The sequence below is a fragment of the Nematocida ausubeli genome, assembly GCF_000738915.1.
Source record: "Nematocida ausubeli strain ERTm6 chromosome Unknown supercont2.4, whole genome shotgun sequence".
NCBI lineage: Eukaryota > Fungi > Microsporidia > Nematocida > Nematocida ausubeli.
In genome coordinates, this window is record NW_026515637.1 from 22,849 (window position 1) to 38,434 (window position 15,586).

At 38.2% G+C, this 15,586-nt stretch overlaps 7 protein-coding genes across 7 annotated transcripts; 1 reads left to right on the top strand and 6 right to left on the bottom strand.

Annotated features, from left to right (window-relative positions):
• Positions 1 to 487: 487 nt before the first annotated feature.
• Positions 488 to 2,725, bottom strand: NESG_01567 (uncharacterized protein; the record flags this gene model as incomplete). The annotated part of the gene is made up of 1 exon (XM_053049194.1): positions 488 to 2,725. One exon carries the CDS (start codon positions 2,723 to 2,725, stop codon positions 488 to 490), a length of 2,238 nt encoding a protein of 745 aa, XP_052904144.1.
• Positions 2,726 to 3,401: 676 nt separating this feature from the next.
• On the bottom strand, positions 3,402 to 5,231 carry NESG_01568 (uncharacterized protein; the record flags this gene model as incomplete). Its single annotated transcript, XM_053049195.1, has 1 exon — positions 3,402 to 5,231. The coding sequence occupies one exon, from the start codon at positions 5,229 to 5,231 to the stop codon at positions 3,402 to 3,404; it is 1,830 nt and encodes a 609-aa protein (XP_052904145.1).
• A 1,637-nt stretch (positions 5,232 to 6,868) lies between these two features.
• Positions 6,869 to 9,208, bottom strand: NESG_01569 (uncharacterized protein; the record flags this gene model as incomplete). Its single annotated transcript, XM_053049196.1, has 1 exon — positions 6,869 to 9,208. The coding sequence occupies one exon, from the start codon at positions 9,206 to 9,208 to the stop codon at positions 6,869 to 6,871; it is 2,340 nt and encodes a 779-aa protein (XP_052904146.1).
• Positions 9,209 to 10,141: 933 nt separating this feature from the next.
• Positions 10,142 to 10,915, top strand: NESG_01570 (uncharacterized protein; the record flags this gene model as incomplete). The annotated part of the gene is made up of 1 exon (XM_053049197.1): positions 10,142 to 10,915. One exon carries the CDS (start codon positions 10,142 to 10,144, stop codon positions 10,913 to 10,915), a length of 774 nt encoding a protein of 257 aa, XP_052904147.1.
• A 307-nt stretch (positions 10,916 to 11,222) lies between these two features.
• Positions 11,223 to 11,696, bottom strand: NESG_01571 (uncharacterized protein; the record flags this gene model as incomplete). The annotated part of the gene is made up of 1 exon (XM_053049198.1): positions 11,223 to 11,696. The coding sequence occupies one exon, from the start codon at positions 11,694 to 11,696 to the stop codon at positions 11,223 to 11,225; it is 474 nt and encodes a 157-aa protein (XP_052904148.1).
• Positions 11,697 to 11,708: 12 nt separating this feature from the next.
• NESG_01572 (uncharacterized protein) lies at positions 11,709 to 12,341 on the bottom strand (the record flags this gene model as incomplete). The annotated part of the gene is made up of 1 exon (XM_053049199.1): positions 11,709 to 12,341. The coding sequence occupies one exon, from the start codon at positions 12,339 to 12,341 to the stop codon at positions 11,709 to 11,711; it is 633 nt and encodes a 210-aa protein (XP_052904149.1).
• Positions 12,342 to 13,636: 1,295 nt separating this feature from the next.
• NESG_01573 (uncharacterized protein) lies at positions 13,637 to 14,128 on the bottom strand (the record flags this gene model as incomplete). The annotated part of the gene is made up of 1 exon (XM_053049200.1): positions 13,637 to 14,128. The coding sequence occupies one exon, from the start codon at positions 14,126 to 14,128 to the stop codon at positions 13,637 to 13,639; it is 492 nt and encodes a 163-aa protein (XP_052904150.1).
• Between the last annotated feature and the right edge of the window lie 1,458 nt (positions 14,129 to 15,586).

Consider the following 15,586-nt stretch of genomic DNA (forward strand, 5'->3'; position numbering starts at 1 on the left):
TATCGGGCTACTTATCTAGGTCATTTTGGCACGAGCTTTATTTAGCAAGTTCTACTACTGCTATACAGCAGTGCACTAGTCTCAGATTTTATAGACCACCCTGGGTCAGTATGGATATACAAGATGGCATGCCTGGTGGGCAGAAATAGGAATACCGCTACACTAACTTTACATTCCAATACACATATTTACATATTTCTGCGACATATACGACAGCTCTATGTGGCTACTTTTCTTTTAGTTTTTAACTTAAAGGCTCTTTTACACCACGTGCTGCACAAATAAAAGCTGGTCCCAGCATACTATAAAATTATTAGGAAGATTCGGGTATACAGTACCATCACAGGCAGCTCTTAAAAAGACTACCTCTCTTTGCAGTGACATAAATGCATAATCCTCAGTAACTCAGTGCTTTTTCTCTAGAAGAAAAATCCAAGTTTTTATAAACCCCACTAGAAGCATATTCCAGCAGAAAAGTATGTTCTTCTTAGACATTGAGAGCTCGAGAGCTGCTTGGTGCGCTAAAAACAGAGTTTTCATCATGACCAGGTATTTTAATAACTACATCTGTCTTTACTGAGTACGGAAGAAACTTTCTATAGTACTCATCAGACCTAAATCCTTCGCATGCGTAGAATACATAGTTCTTTGCTAAGTTCCCAGATGTTGCTGATTTTTCAACCTGGTATATATGTGAGTCAGGGATTTTGTATGTACTTGTTACACACACTGGATAGTGGAAGTACGTGGACATGATATTAACCTCACGGCATGCTGGGCACCTAATTTTAATGAGTTTGTGCCTTTCTAAATTCAAGTGATCATCTTCCTGCATATGCATGTACCCTGCAGACAAACACTTTGCACAAACAGAATGCTTGCACATTGGGAAGACTATAATAGGCATGTTGCAATAGTGCTTTACCATCTTATAAAAGTCTCTCTCAGTTATAGAATTCTCTGAATCAACTGAGTATGCGTGTTTTAAATGGGCCTCAATAAAGTTTCTATTTTCACTTTCTAAAAAGTCCTTCCACGTCATGCCTTCGATCTCCTGGATTGACAGATAATCCATTGTGGTTTTGTTTCTATTTTGGGCTGTCTCGTTTACAAACACACCTAGAATGCATACTGAGCAAAGACTTATAGCGTCAGTTGCTTCTCCAGGGTATTTTATTATGTTTTCTTCACTTCCGCTCTCCAGCACTTGGGACTGTTTAAGTTTCATTTTTCCCGTAATATACACGCTTGCAGGGAATCCTGTTGTGCATGTATTATTGTTAATCGCAAAGGTTCTCGATGCGGTTAAAATGTCGTGATAGCTGGTATTTCGTAGCTCTATTTTTCTTTTCTTTGCGCCCCCGCTCACGATGTATAGATGTTTTAGATGCTGCATTGAGTTTATGCATACCCGCACAGACCCCAAAATTTCTTCCAGCACGCTTGTCATTTTTACATTGTGTATCGTTACACTTGAGGCTGTCTTCATGTTATTCCCAATCCATATAAAGATTTTTCTAAGGATAGCAGAGTTAATCGGTGTCTCTTCCATAAACCTTAATATCACTCTATTGCTAGAAGCAGACGGAAGGCTTGTATAGTAAGACTGGGATATAGACACAGATCTGTTGTCTTTCAACAGCTCCTGCATTTCTGCCTCACACAGTGCTTGCGTGCTCTCCCCCAGAACTGGCGTGTTTTCATCTACGTCTATGTCAAAGTCTCTGAGGCCGCCTTCTACAAATAGCTCTAGATCACTGCCATCAGAAGGTAGGGATAGAGCTGAATGTCTAAGCTGCTTATACATTTGGACTGTTACATGAGATGAATACCCCATGCTGTTTTCAAATATACGCTTGATTTCCGGCTGGAGCTGTGCATGGTTGCGCCGCGGGAGCTCTTTAACAACCAAGCAAGCAAGTATTTTCTCTAGACTTTTAATTTTTTTCTCTGTTAGCATGGAAAGGCTTGCTAGCTTCCCAATCTCAATTCTCTTGTATTGCTTGTTTCTAGATATTGCCAAAAGAGTATCCCATGAAACGGGCTCTTTAGTATCTAACACCAGCTCAACTGGAGAGCAGAAGCTATAATGTCTTAGTATGCGCTCTGCCAGACAGTTGCTCACTTCAGAGAAAACTATCTTTTCCACCGTTGTGTTGTAAATAGGAAGCACTGTGTTCTTGGAAGTGTTTATAGCGGGCAGATCTTCTTTGTTAATCTTAATGCCTTTTATCTGAAGAGTCTTTACTTTTGCATTCCTAAACGCATGCACGAACTGCATGCACAGCTCTCCCCGTGCTTTGCTATCGCCCTCCCCACTCCCGTCGATTGTTATGCTAGTGTACTTGAGAGCATCCTCAAAGTCAAATATGTCATTCTTTATGTCATAGTACTTTGAGAGAGTAACAGTGATTAATCCTTCCTCTGGGTTTTGCATCTCAAGAGCTCCGTTGTTGTCTATGCTGAATTTAATGGTCTCTGTGTTTATTTTGTCATTCTCTCTTTTTAGAACGCGAATTGTCCTGTTTAAAGGGGTCTCGCTTTTTCTTCTTGAATCTGAAAAAAAACTATTTTCTTCTATATTCACCGATGCAGCTATTCCAAGAATCATCATCCCCAATACTAACAAATGCCTTTGTTTAGACCACTTATCCGCGTAGAGCGTATTTTTCCGCGCGTAATACCTCTTCATTATATGAATCAAATATTTTTTAGCTTTAATCATTTAAATAGAATGAAATTGCTTAGCTAATTTAAGCAAATCAAAAATTCAATCTTCACCGAGCAAATAACATGTATTTCTATCTGGATTCCACCGCTCTAGGAGCTTTCCTATGTCACAGCTGAAAATAGCAGTGTCTTCTTGGATATTTGCAAATTTGTCTGTCTAGAGGGCATATTCCCGTTAAGTCTGCAATATAAATGCATACTGTTATTATGTTCAATTTTTAATGTGTCTAAGTCTAGTAGTTTAAGAACAATTTCTTGCTCGCATATTTACTGGCAAGCTTTTGCATTGCAAGTAGAGAGTAAAGAATTTAAAACTCAGTGATTTTGTGCTACACTATTGCAAAGAAGTATATTCGATTTAATACTTGTAAGGCGATGTGCAGCCTATCTTTTCAAATTCACATTTGCACACAGTTCTGTGAGTTGTTAGAACCAAAATTTCTTTTAGTTTTTTGAGTAAGTATTTCTATTCTCACTATGCTACATTAGAAAGTATGCGCTGCAGTGAGAAATAGAAATAAAATATAAAAAGAATCTGGTGTAAAAAACGGGCTGTGCTGCATTGGGTGCATAATAAAGAAGAGTCTCCCAGCAACTTTGAGTATGTGCTTGAGAGCGTATAAATGCGAATGCAGTACTATAGGAGATATTTATTGCATATAGAGAAGACATCAGTATAAAACATACCCAGATACTCCAAGCCAAGTGTTGTTGCATATAGTTTGTTCTATCTTGTTTATATCGGTTGGGTTGTTGGATATATCAATAAAAAGAGGCTCTTCTTTTATCGACGCCAGGTAGGAGAGCATGCTTTCTGACATATCATGAAGATGGTTGTTGTTCAAGTACAAATATCGCAGCGACATCAAGTGCGGCAGAATAGACGCCGGAAACTTCGTAAGCCCGCAGTATGATACATCAAGGACCTGCAGCAGCCCCATTTCAGAGATCTTTGCAAAGTCATCCTGTGTTGTGCTTTGGTTTACAAAGAAGTTTGAGTGGTTCTTAAAGGTTCCTTTCAAAGAAAGAAAGTGCAAGCTGCGAATTGGATAGAAATATGATAGAACAAGACACGGGTCTTCTATGTCCAAAAGAAGTGTTGTAAGAGAGCTGCAGCGCCCAAGCTGATACAAAAACCTCTTCATGCGCTGGATACTCATCTTACCAATGACATAGAGCTCCTTTAGCGAGGGCTGGTCGCTAAAGTACTTATAGAAGCTCTGAGACTCTGTTATTGTGTCGCACACAGATAAATGAAGAATTTCCAGGTTTTTGTGGCTTCTGATGAAAGTAAACAGATCATATATTGCCTGAGGCGCATCCATTTTTTCGATTCCAATGCGGAGGCTTCTTAGCCTGTTCCCCAGCCGCTTTTTAATTGTGTAGAAATACCCCTCTGTGAAAGAACAGCTAATTATCTCTAGGCTGTCAAGAGCTGGTGCGTTCTCTTTGTTAAAAAAGGTAAGAGGGCGCAGGTCGCAGTTTTTAATCGTGAGGTGCCGAAGATACGGAAACACAACTTTTCTGGTTCCCAAAGAAAACTTAATTCTTCGAACTGTCTCGCAGTCAAAGGAAAGGCTTTCCAAATTTGAGGCCTCCAGAATTTTCTCTGCGTAGAACGTGGCCTCTCCCTGTGTTTTCTGGACACTCTGCTCCTCTGAGTCATCAATAACTCCTAGTGATAGATGCTTAATTGTTTTTATAATGCCTGGCCAATCCCGCAAGCTCATGTCCCGCATTAGCTTTCCCTGCATCCGAAGGCCCTCTAAGTAGGGCAAAGGTGCATGGAAAATAAAGTAGTCAATGTTCATGTTTCTTCCAGAAAGGTCTAGGGTAACCAGAGAGGACATATTGCACACCATGTTATATATTGAGAACTTAATTGCAGTGGAAAATCCTGCTGAATGGTTCTCTGTTTTGCATGAGAGGCATGCCCCTGTAGTTATACCAGTAAATTTCAAACACTGAAGAACGTCAAGTACCCCTAAAAATCCAAAGCCGCACCCACCGCATATATTCTCGCAGTGCATGTGGAGCCAGAGCAAGTTTGGCATGTAGTTGAACCACATAGGGTCCAGCATGGAAACATTTGTGTCAAGTAAATTCAGTATTTGCAGAGAGGGCAGCCCAACCAGAGAGACGTCTTTGCTCTCCTCCTCCCACACAGACAGCCGAGTCAGATTCTTGCTTCCTTGCAAATCAAGTACTTCAAGCACTGGGTGCGAGAGCGCTTCAATACTCAGCTTTCCCACGCTGCAGTTCTTCATGCTCAGCACCTTCAGCTTTGGAAAACATCGAGCTAGCACTCCGTTTGGCAGCGTGCTTAATTGATTTTCGTCCAAAATTAGCACTTCCACGTTCTCCATTACTGCAGATCCAATCCACTTATCATCCTCCAGCCCTCTTCCCTTTCTTGATAATATTTTTGAATGGAATGGCTTTGTGTTGTGTTTGTCGCTAATGTTGTTTGTATTTTCATTATATGTTGGCTGTGCGCGCATTTCGTTATGAAAATAAAAATTTTTCTTATAGCATCACCCCTAAATTCCCCACCAATTACATGCGTTTACTTCTAGTTTGTGCATTCTCGTTTTTATTTAAAGGAACATTTTTAAAATAAAAAAATAACAAATATTAATTAAGAAGATATAATAGATCAAATATAAATAACACACATACTAGCTCTACAATAGGCCCATGCTTAATCCTTTATATCTTATACACTTTATCAAATTAAGATCTTCAACTTTTTAAACTGTCTTTAAAACATCCTTTAAATGGATGTACATATGCTCTGTCTACTAAATGTGGCTGCTCTTAGGAGGTGTTGTTTCCTCCTAGAGAATATTTTTGTTTATTGTGTCTGTATTTTAATTGGTGCTTTCATAGAATTTGGGTTATATGCTTGGTCAACTCCCAAGTTATAAGTAGTTGAACTCTTTCTTAAATATAAAATATTTATAATTTTTTTCTTTTCTTTCTCTATGAACAGTCCTGCACACGGCACTCTAGGCAAAAAAGAGCAAGTTATGCATATTTAGCCGTTTTTATTTCTAGCCAAAATACAGTTCTAAGCACAGAAATAGACTTGCACATGGATGCATAGCGTGCTTTTCTTTATAGAACTATGCATGTTGTGCTTCTTGTGCTTTAATCTATGACTTACTGCAGATTCATTTGCAATAGCATACAACATATCCTCTATAAATAGAGACAGACCTACTTTCTGCACAGGCCTATACTGAGCTAGGACGAAGATGAACTGCTTGCACAATTCATGCGTAAGCATTTCTAGATAAAGTCTCTCTAGCACCGTAGTGCAACCCCAAACGCAATGCATTTACACTTTTGCATTTGTATAAGCTGCACGTCTCACACACTTTAAAATCCTCAATTAAAATATGCAAGTATCCAGACCCTGCTTTTTACTATGTTCTGTAAAGGTATAGTCTGGATGAAGTCTTGATTATATAGGAGGATTAGAACTTCTGCAATGTCAAAGTGCTTTTTGTATAGTAAACTTAGCAAACCAATTTCTTCCATATTGGCTCAAATTCATTCCGGGTCTAAGTGCAGAATATCTATGTACGCTTATGTCTCTATTAAATGCCAAAATCCTATGTATATACTGTGCATCACTTAATTCAGCATATTTCTTGAATTACTCTTACTAAGAATCTTCCTATACTTATAGACTAAATTGGCCTAATATATCCTATATAACCCTCTAGAACATTTCAGCTGTTGAAAAGCAACTCTTTCTATAAAAATCTACAGCTCTACACACCTAGGTAGAATAGCAGTTCTTTATAAATTTTGCAAAATATTTAATAATGCAGCCTGCAGTGACTCCATTCTCTAGACAATCTACACAGACACAATATGACTGCTTTCTTTGTTACATGCACGTACTAGGAATTTAACAACTGGATTATACATTTCCAGTTATAATAGCATATAGAATACTCAATCTCCTAACTAATTGAACTTTCAGCCGAGTATAGACCAATTATAGCGCACTGAGCGCATTCTATGCCCTAGCACAATATTTAAAGTATAAAAAAATGTGCATGCTGTTTACATACATAAAATATAATATTGTAGTATCTGGTGTGATTTATTCTATCATAGTATCCTATCAGTTTCTTAGCTTGGGCAGCATAAATCTGTATGTGTATAGGCCAGTTAGTGCTAATAGTGCAATAGGTAAGAGCCAAAATCTCAATACACTCCACCCAATATGGAAAAGAGAGATTTTTTTCAGAGAAACTGAATTGTTAAACACCTCATTTGGCGCTCTGTCCAAGCAAGCAGTCATCAAGTATTTTGTTAAATGCGCACCCATTGAACCATCTGTACTAAATTTATGATCCTGGTCACTTTCATTTTCTTCCCCACCCATGGCCTCTATTCCCTCAGCAATTCTGGTGATTACCTTAGCGTTAATTGTTTTTGCTAATTCTGAGTCAATTGTAATCTTATTGTTGTATAGCGAAACCTTTGCCAGAATTTGCGAAAAGTACAGCGAGGGATCGCATACTATAAAGAATCTTGTCATTTTAACTGCTATGTTAAGTCCTAAACTGGCTAACTTTTTCTTTTCATCGCTCATTTCAGTGCTTTTTACCATTTTGATCAGTTCATCCACTGATTCTTTGGTAAATATACTGATGCATTCATCTATACTAAGTACATGCCCATATGGATTTTGTAAAGTACTAGCTATACTATAGAATTTTCCTGGAATTCCTTGTGTAATCAATATGTATAAACCTGAAAATAGCCCAAATAGCTTCAGTGTAATAGGCGCATAGTGAAGCATTACAGCATGCAGGCCCATCAGCAAGACAGAGAAAACTAAAATAGTCATAGGAAGCAAGTGTCCAATTGTAGTTGCACTCAGCAGATTTGGATCTACTATACGATATACCACAAAATAGAGAGCCATCAAAATGACCCATAGAACAAATGATTTTCTAACAATAATATCTACAACCTGCGCGCCCATAAAGTCTCCCACTTTAAACTGCTTTGCTGCTATACTGGTTTTGCATAGCTTATAGAACTCTATAACCAAGAAGCTGCCTGGAACCATTAAACAGCCAATAGATCCTCCATAAAAGAGAGCAGAGTTAAATAACTTTGAAAGAATGGAGACCCATCCAATGTTAGCAACTACTGTATGTATAGCGCTAACCTGTTTCAGAAACAGTGCATCCACATCTGGCGACTCACTTAGTTTTTTCTTAAATAAGTAGAGAACATTTGGATAATACAATGCTTGATCAGAATAGTAGTATTTTTCTATGGGGCTTCTGTTTTCTTTTGGCCCGCATGCCTGGTTTATAAATAAAATGAAAGCAATCGATCCTACTGTAGTTAAAAACAATGGAAATAGTAAGTTTCCAATAACAGAGCTCCCTTTGAATAACCTATCCATATATAGCGATCTTTTAAGTATTTCCATAATTCCTGTGAAGGATAGTTTTAACTGTAGAGGCAGGAACTTAATGTTTTCTCCAGCTTTCTCTCCACATGGCGAGTGAACAATTTCATTTGCCAGTGTGTTGAATATCTCAATGTTCTTTATATCCGTGTGATTGTCGCTGTTCTCTGCACAGAGCTGCATCAGATAGTTCACATAAAATGCGTCTGCGGGAAACTCTATTCCCTTGTCTGCGAAGTACTTCTTTATCTCTTCTGCTGGTCCTGAGTATATAATAGTCGACTTGTGCATAAGAATCACATGGTCAAACCGCCTCATCAGGTCTTCTGACACCTGGTGCACGGTCACCAAATTTGTGCTCTGTGACTTTTTCATCATGGAAAGAATCACACGCGCCATTTCTGAGTCTAGCCCTGTCAGTGGCTCGTCCCATATATTCAAGTCCTTCTGTGCAAGCAGCCCTGCAATGACCATGGCTCTTCTCTGCTCACCCCCAGACAGGTTGTTAAAATGCACTTTCTTCACCTTTGAGATTCTCAGCATCGACATGTAGTCGTCTACCTCTTGCTCGTTCTTTCCATAGCACTTTGCAATTGAGCACAGAACATCGTACGCTGGGATCTTTTTGTACTCAATCATGCTCTGCTGTGTGTAGTTCACCCGGCTGAACCACTCTTCTGCCTTTCTTTTCTCAAGCACCCCGCTCTTCCCCTTAACGTACACCTCTCCGTATGTTTTGTGCGAGGGACTGCACAGCCCTGCCATTCCGTCCATTAGCGTAGACTTTCCATCTCCGCTCAGACCAAGCAGCGCTGTCATTTTCCCCTCTGGCAGAGAAAAAGAAACTCTTTTGAGAAGAGGCACTCCCTTTTCTGTAACCCTCTCGTACTTGTCCATCTTCATAAGAATGCCGGAAGACTTCTCTCCCTCTGCAATAGAACTCATTTCTATATTTGTTGAATTTGCAGAGGAACCCTGGCTGCTTTCCATGCTAGTAGGTTTTTCTGATTCTAAACTGTTCTGATTATTCATAATGGTGTTTGCAGATTTTAGTATATATATAAATAATTTTCTTACCCAATCACCAGCACACAAATCACACCAAATAAAGGTGATTAATTAGTCTTAATCTACAAATAAGAATTTCTCTTAAGATAAACAAATTAAGTGATCTTTAAAATAAACCAATTGTCTTTACGCCCCTGGAAGTTATAGAAGAAACCAACCACATTGCAATATCCAAAAATAGCTGCATTTTAAACCCCATATAAATGAAAGTTATTGGTTATCCCTACACTGGGAGTTGCATGCTTTGGCTATCATCTAAAAAGCACGTTTATTGGTGGCAGCAATAGAATAGAGGTGCTGATGCGTGCATCAAGAAATTAATTAATTAGCATGCCTATTTGGCATAAACGGTCAAAGTTAAATTAAAAATGAACTATTTAATAGTTGAGTTTTTACAATTTCTCCATGCACATACCATGACTTGCATTAAATTCACTGCCTTCTGCCTCTCTGACACTTCTTGAAGAGCAGAAATTTTAATTCTTACAGTTTTAAATACCTATACTACTAACTACACAGTGTGTCTAACACTTTTTAAAAAGTGTACTTAAAGAACTTTCTACAAATACAATAGCTGTCTCTCTTAGTGCACTTCCTTAATAAAGTGCTAATACTGCGCAGAATCAGATTATACGCTGCTAATTCTCAAAAAAATACACTATAGAATGCACAGTCTTTTACATTACAGAAGCTTTCCTTTAAGCAAATGCCGCGTGCTTCCAAAGAACCCATCCTATTGGAATTGCTCTGCATGCATCTCCATCGAACTCACACGCGTCATAAAGCTTTTTGGGCCACTGTCAATACCCCTGAATTTACAGACAGTAATAATACAACATATTTTGTAGGCAAACCATGATATAACTAGCAGGAAGAGAATAAAAATTTTGCATTAGTATGTTCAATGAAAAGACCGCAAAAACAATACTAACGGAAGGAAAGAAAGTCCTAATTACAACAAATACACAGAAGGAAATAGGCATAATTCTAGAAAAAAAGGAAAAAGCAACGGAGTCCGCAAACACCATTACAATATACAAGGTGAAAACCGCAGCAGGTCTTATAAAATGGGTATCTTTGGCCGCGCTTGAAACACTTGACACTTCTATAATGAGCGAAGAGACAGATCTTGAAATTGTTTGGCCCAAGATAACACTTTCCTCCGCATTTCAGGAGCTTCTTGTTCAAGAGAAAGAGACAATGCCCTTGTACAAAGAGCCTCCTGCAGTCAATCTTTCTGCAGACGAAATATTCACAATGTTCTACAACTCTGAAGTGTATATAAAACAGCAGTCGGTTGAGGAGATAAAAGAGATATTAAAAGGATTCAAGGAGGTATTCCTGTACTGCGTACATACATGTATTTTGTATAAAGAGGAAAGGGCATTCTACGAGGAGTATTTGTACCCAAAAACAACGAAAATTCTGCAAACGTACGGGCTTACGCATATTCTCCGAATGCTTCTTATTATGAGGCGAGTCCAGCCTACGCTGAACTTAAGCAGAGAACACATGGAGTACATGGGCGAGTGCATCAGATCCTTTCTTTTTTTCCTGCAGATGAACGAGTCATCTCTTCTTGACAGCATAAAAGAAAACCGCGACCCACAAGACGCTGCACCAGAGAACCACGTGCCCTGTGCTACTAGCTCAGATACAAGGCATGATTAAATGAGAAGCCAGTATATATCCCTACCACTCAATACAAAAGCACTAGGAAAACAGAAATCATCTGCTAGTTTTCTGTACTCCACGCTGCTGTCTATAAACACTAATCGTATATTTACCAACCAATTTTTCTTTCTGCCATGCATGTGTATGTCTAATATAGACCTTTCTTCAAATCAATGCTGCAGTTTTTCACTCTGTACTAGTTAACCCTTATAAAAGATGCAGATAAACTCATAAATAAATAGAATGCTTTGCGTAACTTCTTTATTTGACCAGCGGGTATCTAAAGTACACACATACTTCTGCTTTACTCTTCTTCTGTCTCTGATTCGTATTCACTGTATATTCCTACCTCCTCCTTGTCTACGTGTATTGTCTTAAGATGGAATCCCTTATAAAGCTCTATTGGCTTTGCTTCTGTATACTTTACAAGGTCTTCAAATGCACATAGAAGAACCTCCCTCCACTTATCTGTTATACTTGATATGTTTACATGGTCTTTTTGGAACTTATGTATCATCCTTAGCTTTCGATTGTTCTCCATCTCAGAGAATAGCCTATTGGTCTCTACTGCTCGAAATTGATCAGAGTGCCTTCTGTTTATTTTCTTTACTACTGGGTCATTAGAAATCTTCTCCAACTCGTGAAACGCACTTTCAACCAGCGCAGGGCGCTCTTTAAAGTATGCATGCATGTTTGCTATATCTAGCGCCTGGCTTTCTACTGTGCCCACCGACATTCTCCGCGCACACTGCGGGTCTTTTTTGCTTGGCATTCCCATTTGAATAAAAAATTAGCAGCACCAGCTGTTTGAGGCTTTCATTGCTGCATCGTCCTCTAGGTTTATAATGTCTTGCTTTGGTGCGCTGTGTCTCTCTCCAGCACGGGTTTGGTATATTTTCTGTATAAGGGTTTCAAAGGCCTCCTGCACATTTACGTCCGAAAGAGCTGATGTTTCTGTTAGCTGGTATCCCCCTATCTGCGCTGCCTCCCTAGCCTCCTGCAGAGACACCTGCCGCTTTTCATTTAGGTCGGTTTTGTTTCCAACCAAGGAAATGACCAGGCCGCTCTCTGAGTTGTCCTTCAGCTGCTTTATCCACTCTGTCCTTGCGTTGTCAAAGGTCTCCTTTCGGGATATATCGTACACCACAATGGCCCCCACAGCTCCTCTGTAATATGCAGATGTAATTGCGCGGTATCTCTCCTGCCCTGCAGTATCCCAGATCTGCGCCTTTATTTTCTTCCCGTTTACAACAAAGCACTTTGTGTCAAACTCTACGCCAATGGTGGACTTCGTGTTTGTGTTAAATCTGTTATGGGCCAGCCTTTCCAAAAGGTTAGTCTTTCCTACTCCACTGTCTCCAATCAAAACTATCTTGTATAGATATTCGTACTCCTGCTCTTCTCTGCGCATATTTACAAACATTTATCCAGGCTATAAGATAATCCATGGTTTCAGAGTGTTTGGTGTTTTTAAATGTTTCATATTCTGCACCCTCCTCTTTTTGCATGCGCTATTCCCCCAGTGAGGCTAGTAGCAGAAGAAGCATATTTTACCAACGGCACCACAGATACACATCACCAAGAAAACAATTGATTAAAATATGCGATGGCCAATAAAGTAGTGCTATTTGCAGTGCTGAGTGTTTATAAATAAATAGTGCTTTATTAAATAAAAAGATAAAACTAATTAAGAACAGCCAATACTCCAGAGCATAATTCATCTACTAATAGCTCATACCGCATATCTTCTGCTTTTAGATCTGCCCAGAATAAAGCACACTTTTATATTTGCAAAAGACTAGTTGACAAACTACTCTATAGACAGAGAGGCATAAATAAAAACAAATTGAATGCAGGGTAATTTTTTCGCATTAAAATGAATCTTGTTGAAAGCCAATTGCACTATGCCAGTTGAAGAACACACAGCATGCATAAAGCAGCATAAGTCTCTTCTGGCTATAGTAAAAAAATAATACTGTCTTAAAGCATAGCTTTATTTCTTCAAATAATATACAGCGCCCAGTCCGAGTTGGCGCATAGCAGAGCTAATATACAGAATATATGCACTTCAGTGCACACTTGCTAATATTGAGAACTTGTCTTACAGAATCCCTTTTACTTCACCGAATATTTTCAAGTGTGCACTAGCACTTCCTTTAAAGATGTAAATACCTGAAAATGTACATCTTTGATGGCTCCTGTGAGTTCTACTTGAATAATATATAGTCTGTAAAAAGTTCATTAGATGCCTATACTACAAATAAAAAAGCTGCCTTAAATATAACAGAAGAGTTCTCATGAGCGCAGAGAGCTAATCTGGAACTGAAATATATAGAAAGCACAACAGCATAGTACAATTTGCATGCAACTCCATACCACATTGTATCATATGACCTTTCTACTTTTTGCACACCACGCCCCTCTAGTTCATATACCGCGCAGATAAAATTTTCATACTGCATGTCTCACTGAATAAGTGATATTTAGCATGAAAAAGCACTCTTTACACGATAACTGCGCAAACAGCAAGCCAACAATCCTCTTTGTCACTTTGTAAGGCTAACATAAACAAACAATCTAGAACTCCACTTACTTGCAAGTCAGATATAACATATGGTTATTCATAAAGATTTATTACTGAATTGCATACTCTCAGATAAAGCTATCTATACGATCTGAAGCTGCACGATGATAAATATCAGCAAGAAAAACCTTAATTTACATTGCATTGTTGGTGTTTAGAACAGTGCAGGAAAGATGAGCCAAGACCCATAATGGCTCTTCCTCCTTCTCTCCTGTGTAGATTGTTGCCTCCCTAGACTCTTTAATTTTCTCTTCTTCCTGAATAACGTGCTTCATTTTCTGCCTTTGGTTCTGAAACCATATTTGCACAGTTCTTGGCCGCATTCCCAGTGAAGAGGAAATTGAGAGACGGGCTTCAGATGATGGGAAGGGGTTAATCTGAAAGTATCTTCTAAGTGATTCATTTTGAACAGGCGTCATGACAGTTCTCACTCTCTTCTTATATATCTCCCCGTTTGGCAGAATGTACGGCCTGTCTCCTAGAATTGATTCTTGTGTATTTCTCCAGAGGCCTTCCTCACGGGGGGAAATGCTTTCTTCTGAGGAATTTACAATGCTGTAGTCACACATGCTTTCGCTAGAGTCTCCCTCTGCTCTTCTTCTGCTCTCTTCGTTCTTGATGTTCATAATCTATTGTATATTATTACAGATATATTTATATCTACATAAGCCAATTATTAAATGCAGGCCCAAACAAAAAATCTAGAATTAAACCAACAGATTTCACATATCTGAGACCGTTTCTCTAAATTCCAACACACACGCTGCCCAATTAATAAAGTGTAGAGCAGTAATGCATCTGTCAGACAAAGAACTCTGCAGAGCTTTCTCCAAAAGAATCACCAATATCCTTTTATTCTATTTGGTTTCTTTATTTATTAAACATAAAGCCTTTTCGTGTGTTTATAATACTAGAGATCTTTGAATGCTGATTTTCTTGCATGTTATATCCTACACAACCATTGTAAGCTATGCATTCTGCATTGCTAAACATGCATAACAGCAAGTGTCGAATCGCCTGTCTTTTTGGGTGTGAGTTGAAATGGAGTTTGTTTCATGTTGTGCAGTGGTCCTGTGCTCTGTGTAGATGCAAATATTTTTGGCTTTCTTGATTTGATAAAAAGAAAGTCTTCTTAAATGTTTTCTTATTTTTTTAGAGTTACGCTTTGCATTCTTTTATTTATAGAACAGCTGCAATTATGGATACATAAAAATAAATTAAAAAGACAAAACACAAAATATTATGCATTGGAAACACGCAGGATGTGAAGAGTATAAAGCCTGTTAAGTATAAAGCCAGTGATTTAAAAGTATTCATATATGTTTAAATGACATATATATACTAAACTGGTGTACAGAATAAGTTAATTTTATATAAATATAGTGAATGGATCCTGCATAATATAGAAAACAAAGGGCTTTATTGGGAGACAGATGCTCGTAATTGAAACAAAACTTGCCATTAATAAGATTCTAGAGTGCGCCTGCTCTAGAAGACATATGCACTATGCGCATTGTTGGGCAGAATAGTAATATCATTTAGCAGCAGACATATCGAATAAAATTCATCTATACAAAATGCCCAAGAAGAAGAAATAATACACAAATACTCATTATAAAATTAAAACAAATACTAGAGTAAATACACTTTGATATAACCCGATATAACAGAAAGAAAGTAATTGTCTCTACACCAGAGCACTATATGCTTGATTTTCGCATATGCTGTTATAAATCATATGGTCTCATATTAAAAACTCAAAGCACTTAAATATGTTTGGAGTATAGGGGATAGTTCAACTGTTAAGATGTAATTTAAATTACTAGTAAAAGACCAAGATATTTTTTAATTATAAGATCTTATACCGCATAGAATATACAATGATATAGACCCGATATAACCCTAGCACAATAAAACTCACACTTTACCCCAACCTCAAAAGCGATATTTAGTACAGACACTTATTCGCTTATGCTGTATGGTTTATGCTGTATGTGAAAGAATTGAAATGCAAATGAACAGAAGAAAATCTGTGCTTTGAGCTATTTCTTAACCTGCAGCCGAAGACACAAAAGTTTTATGGC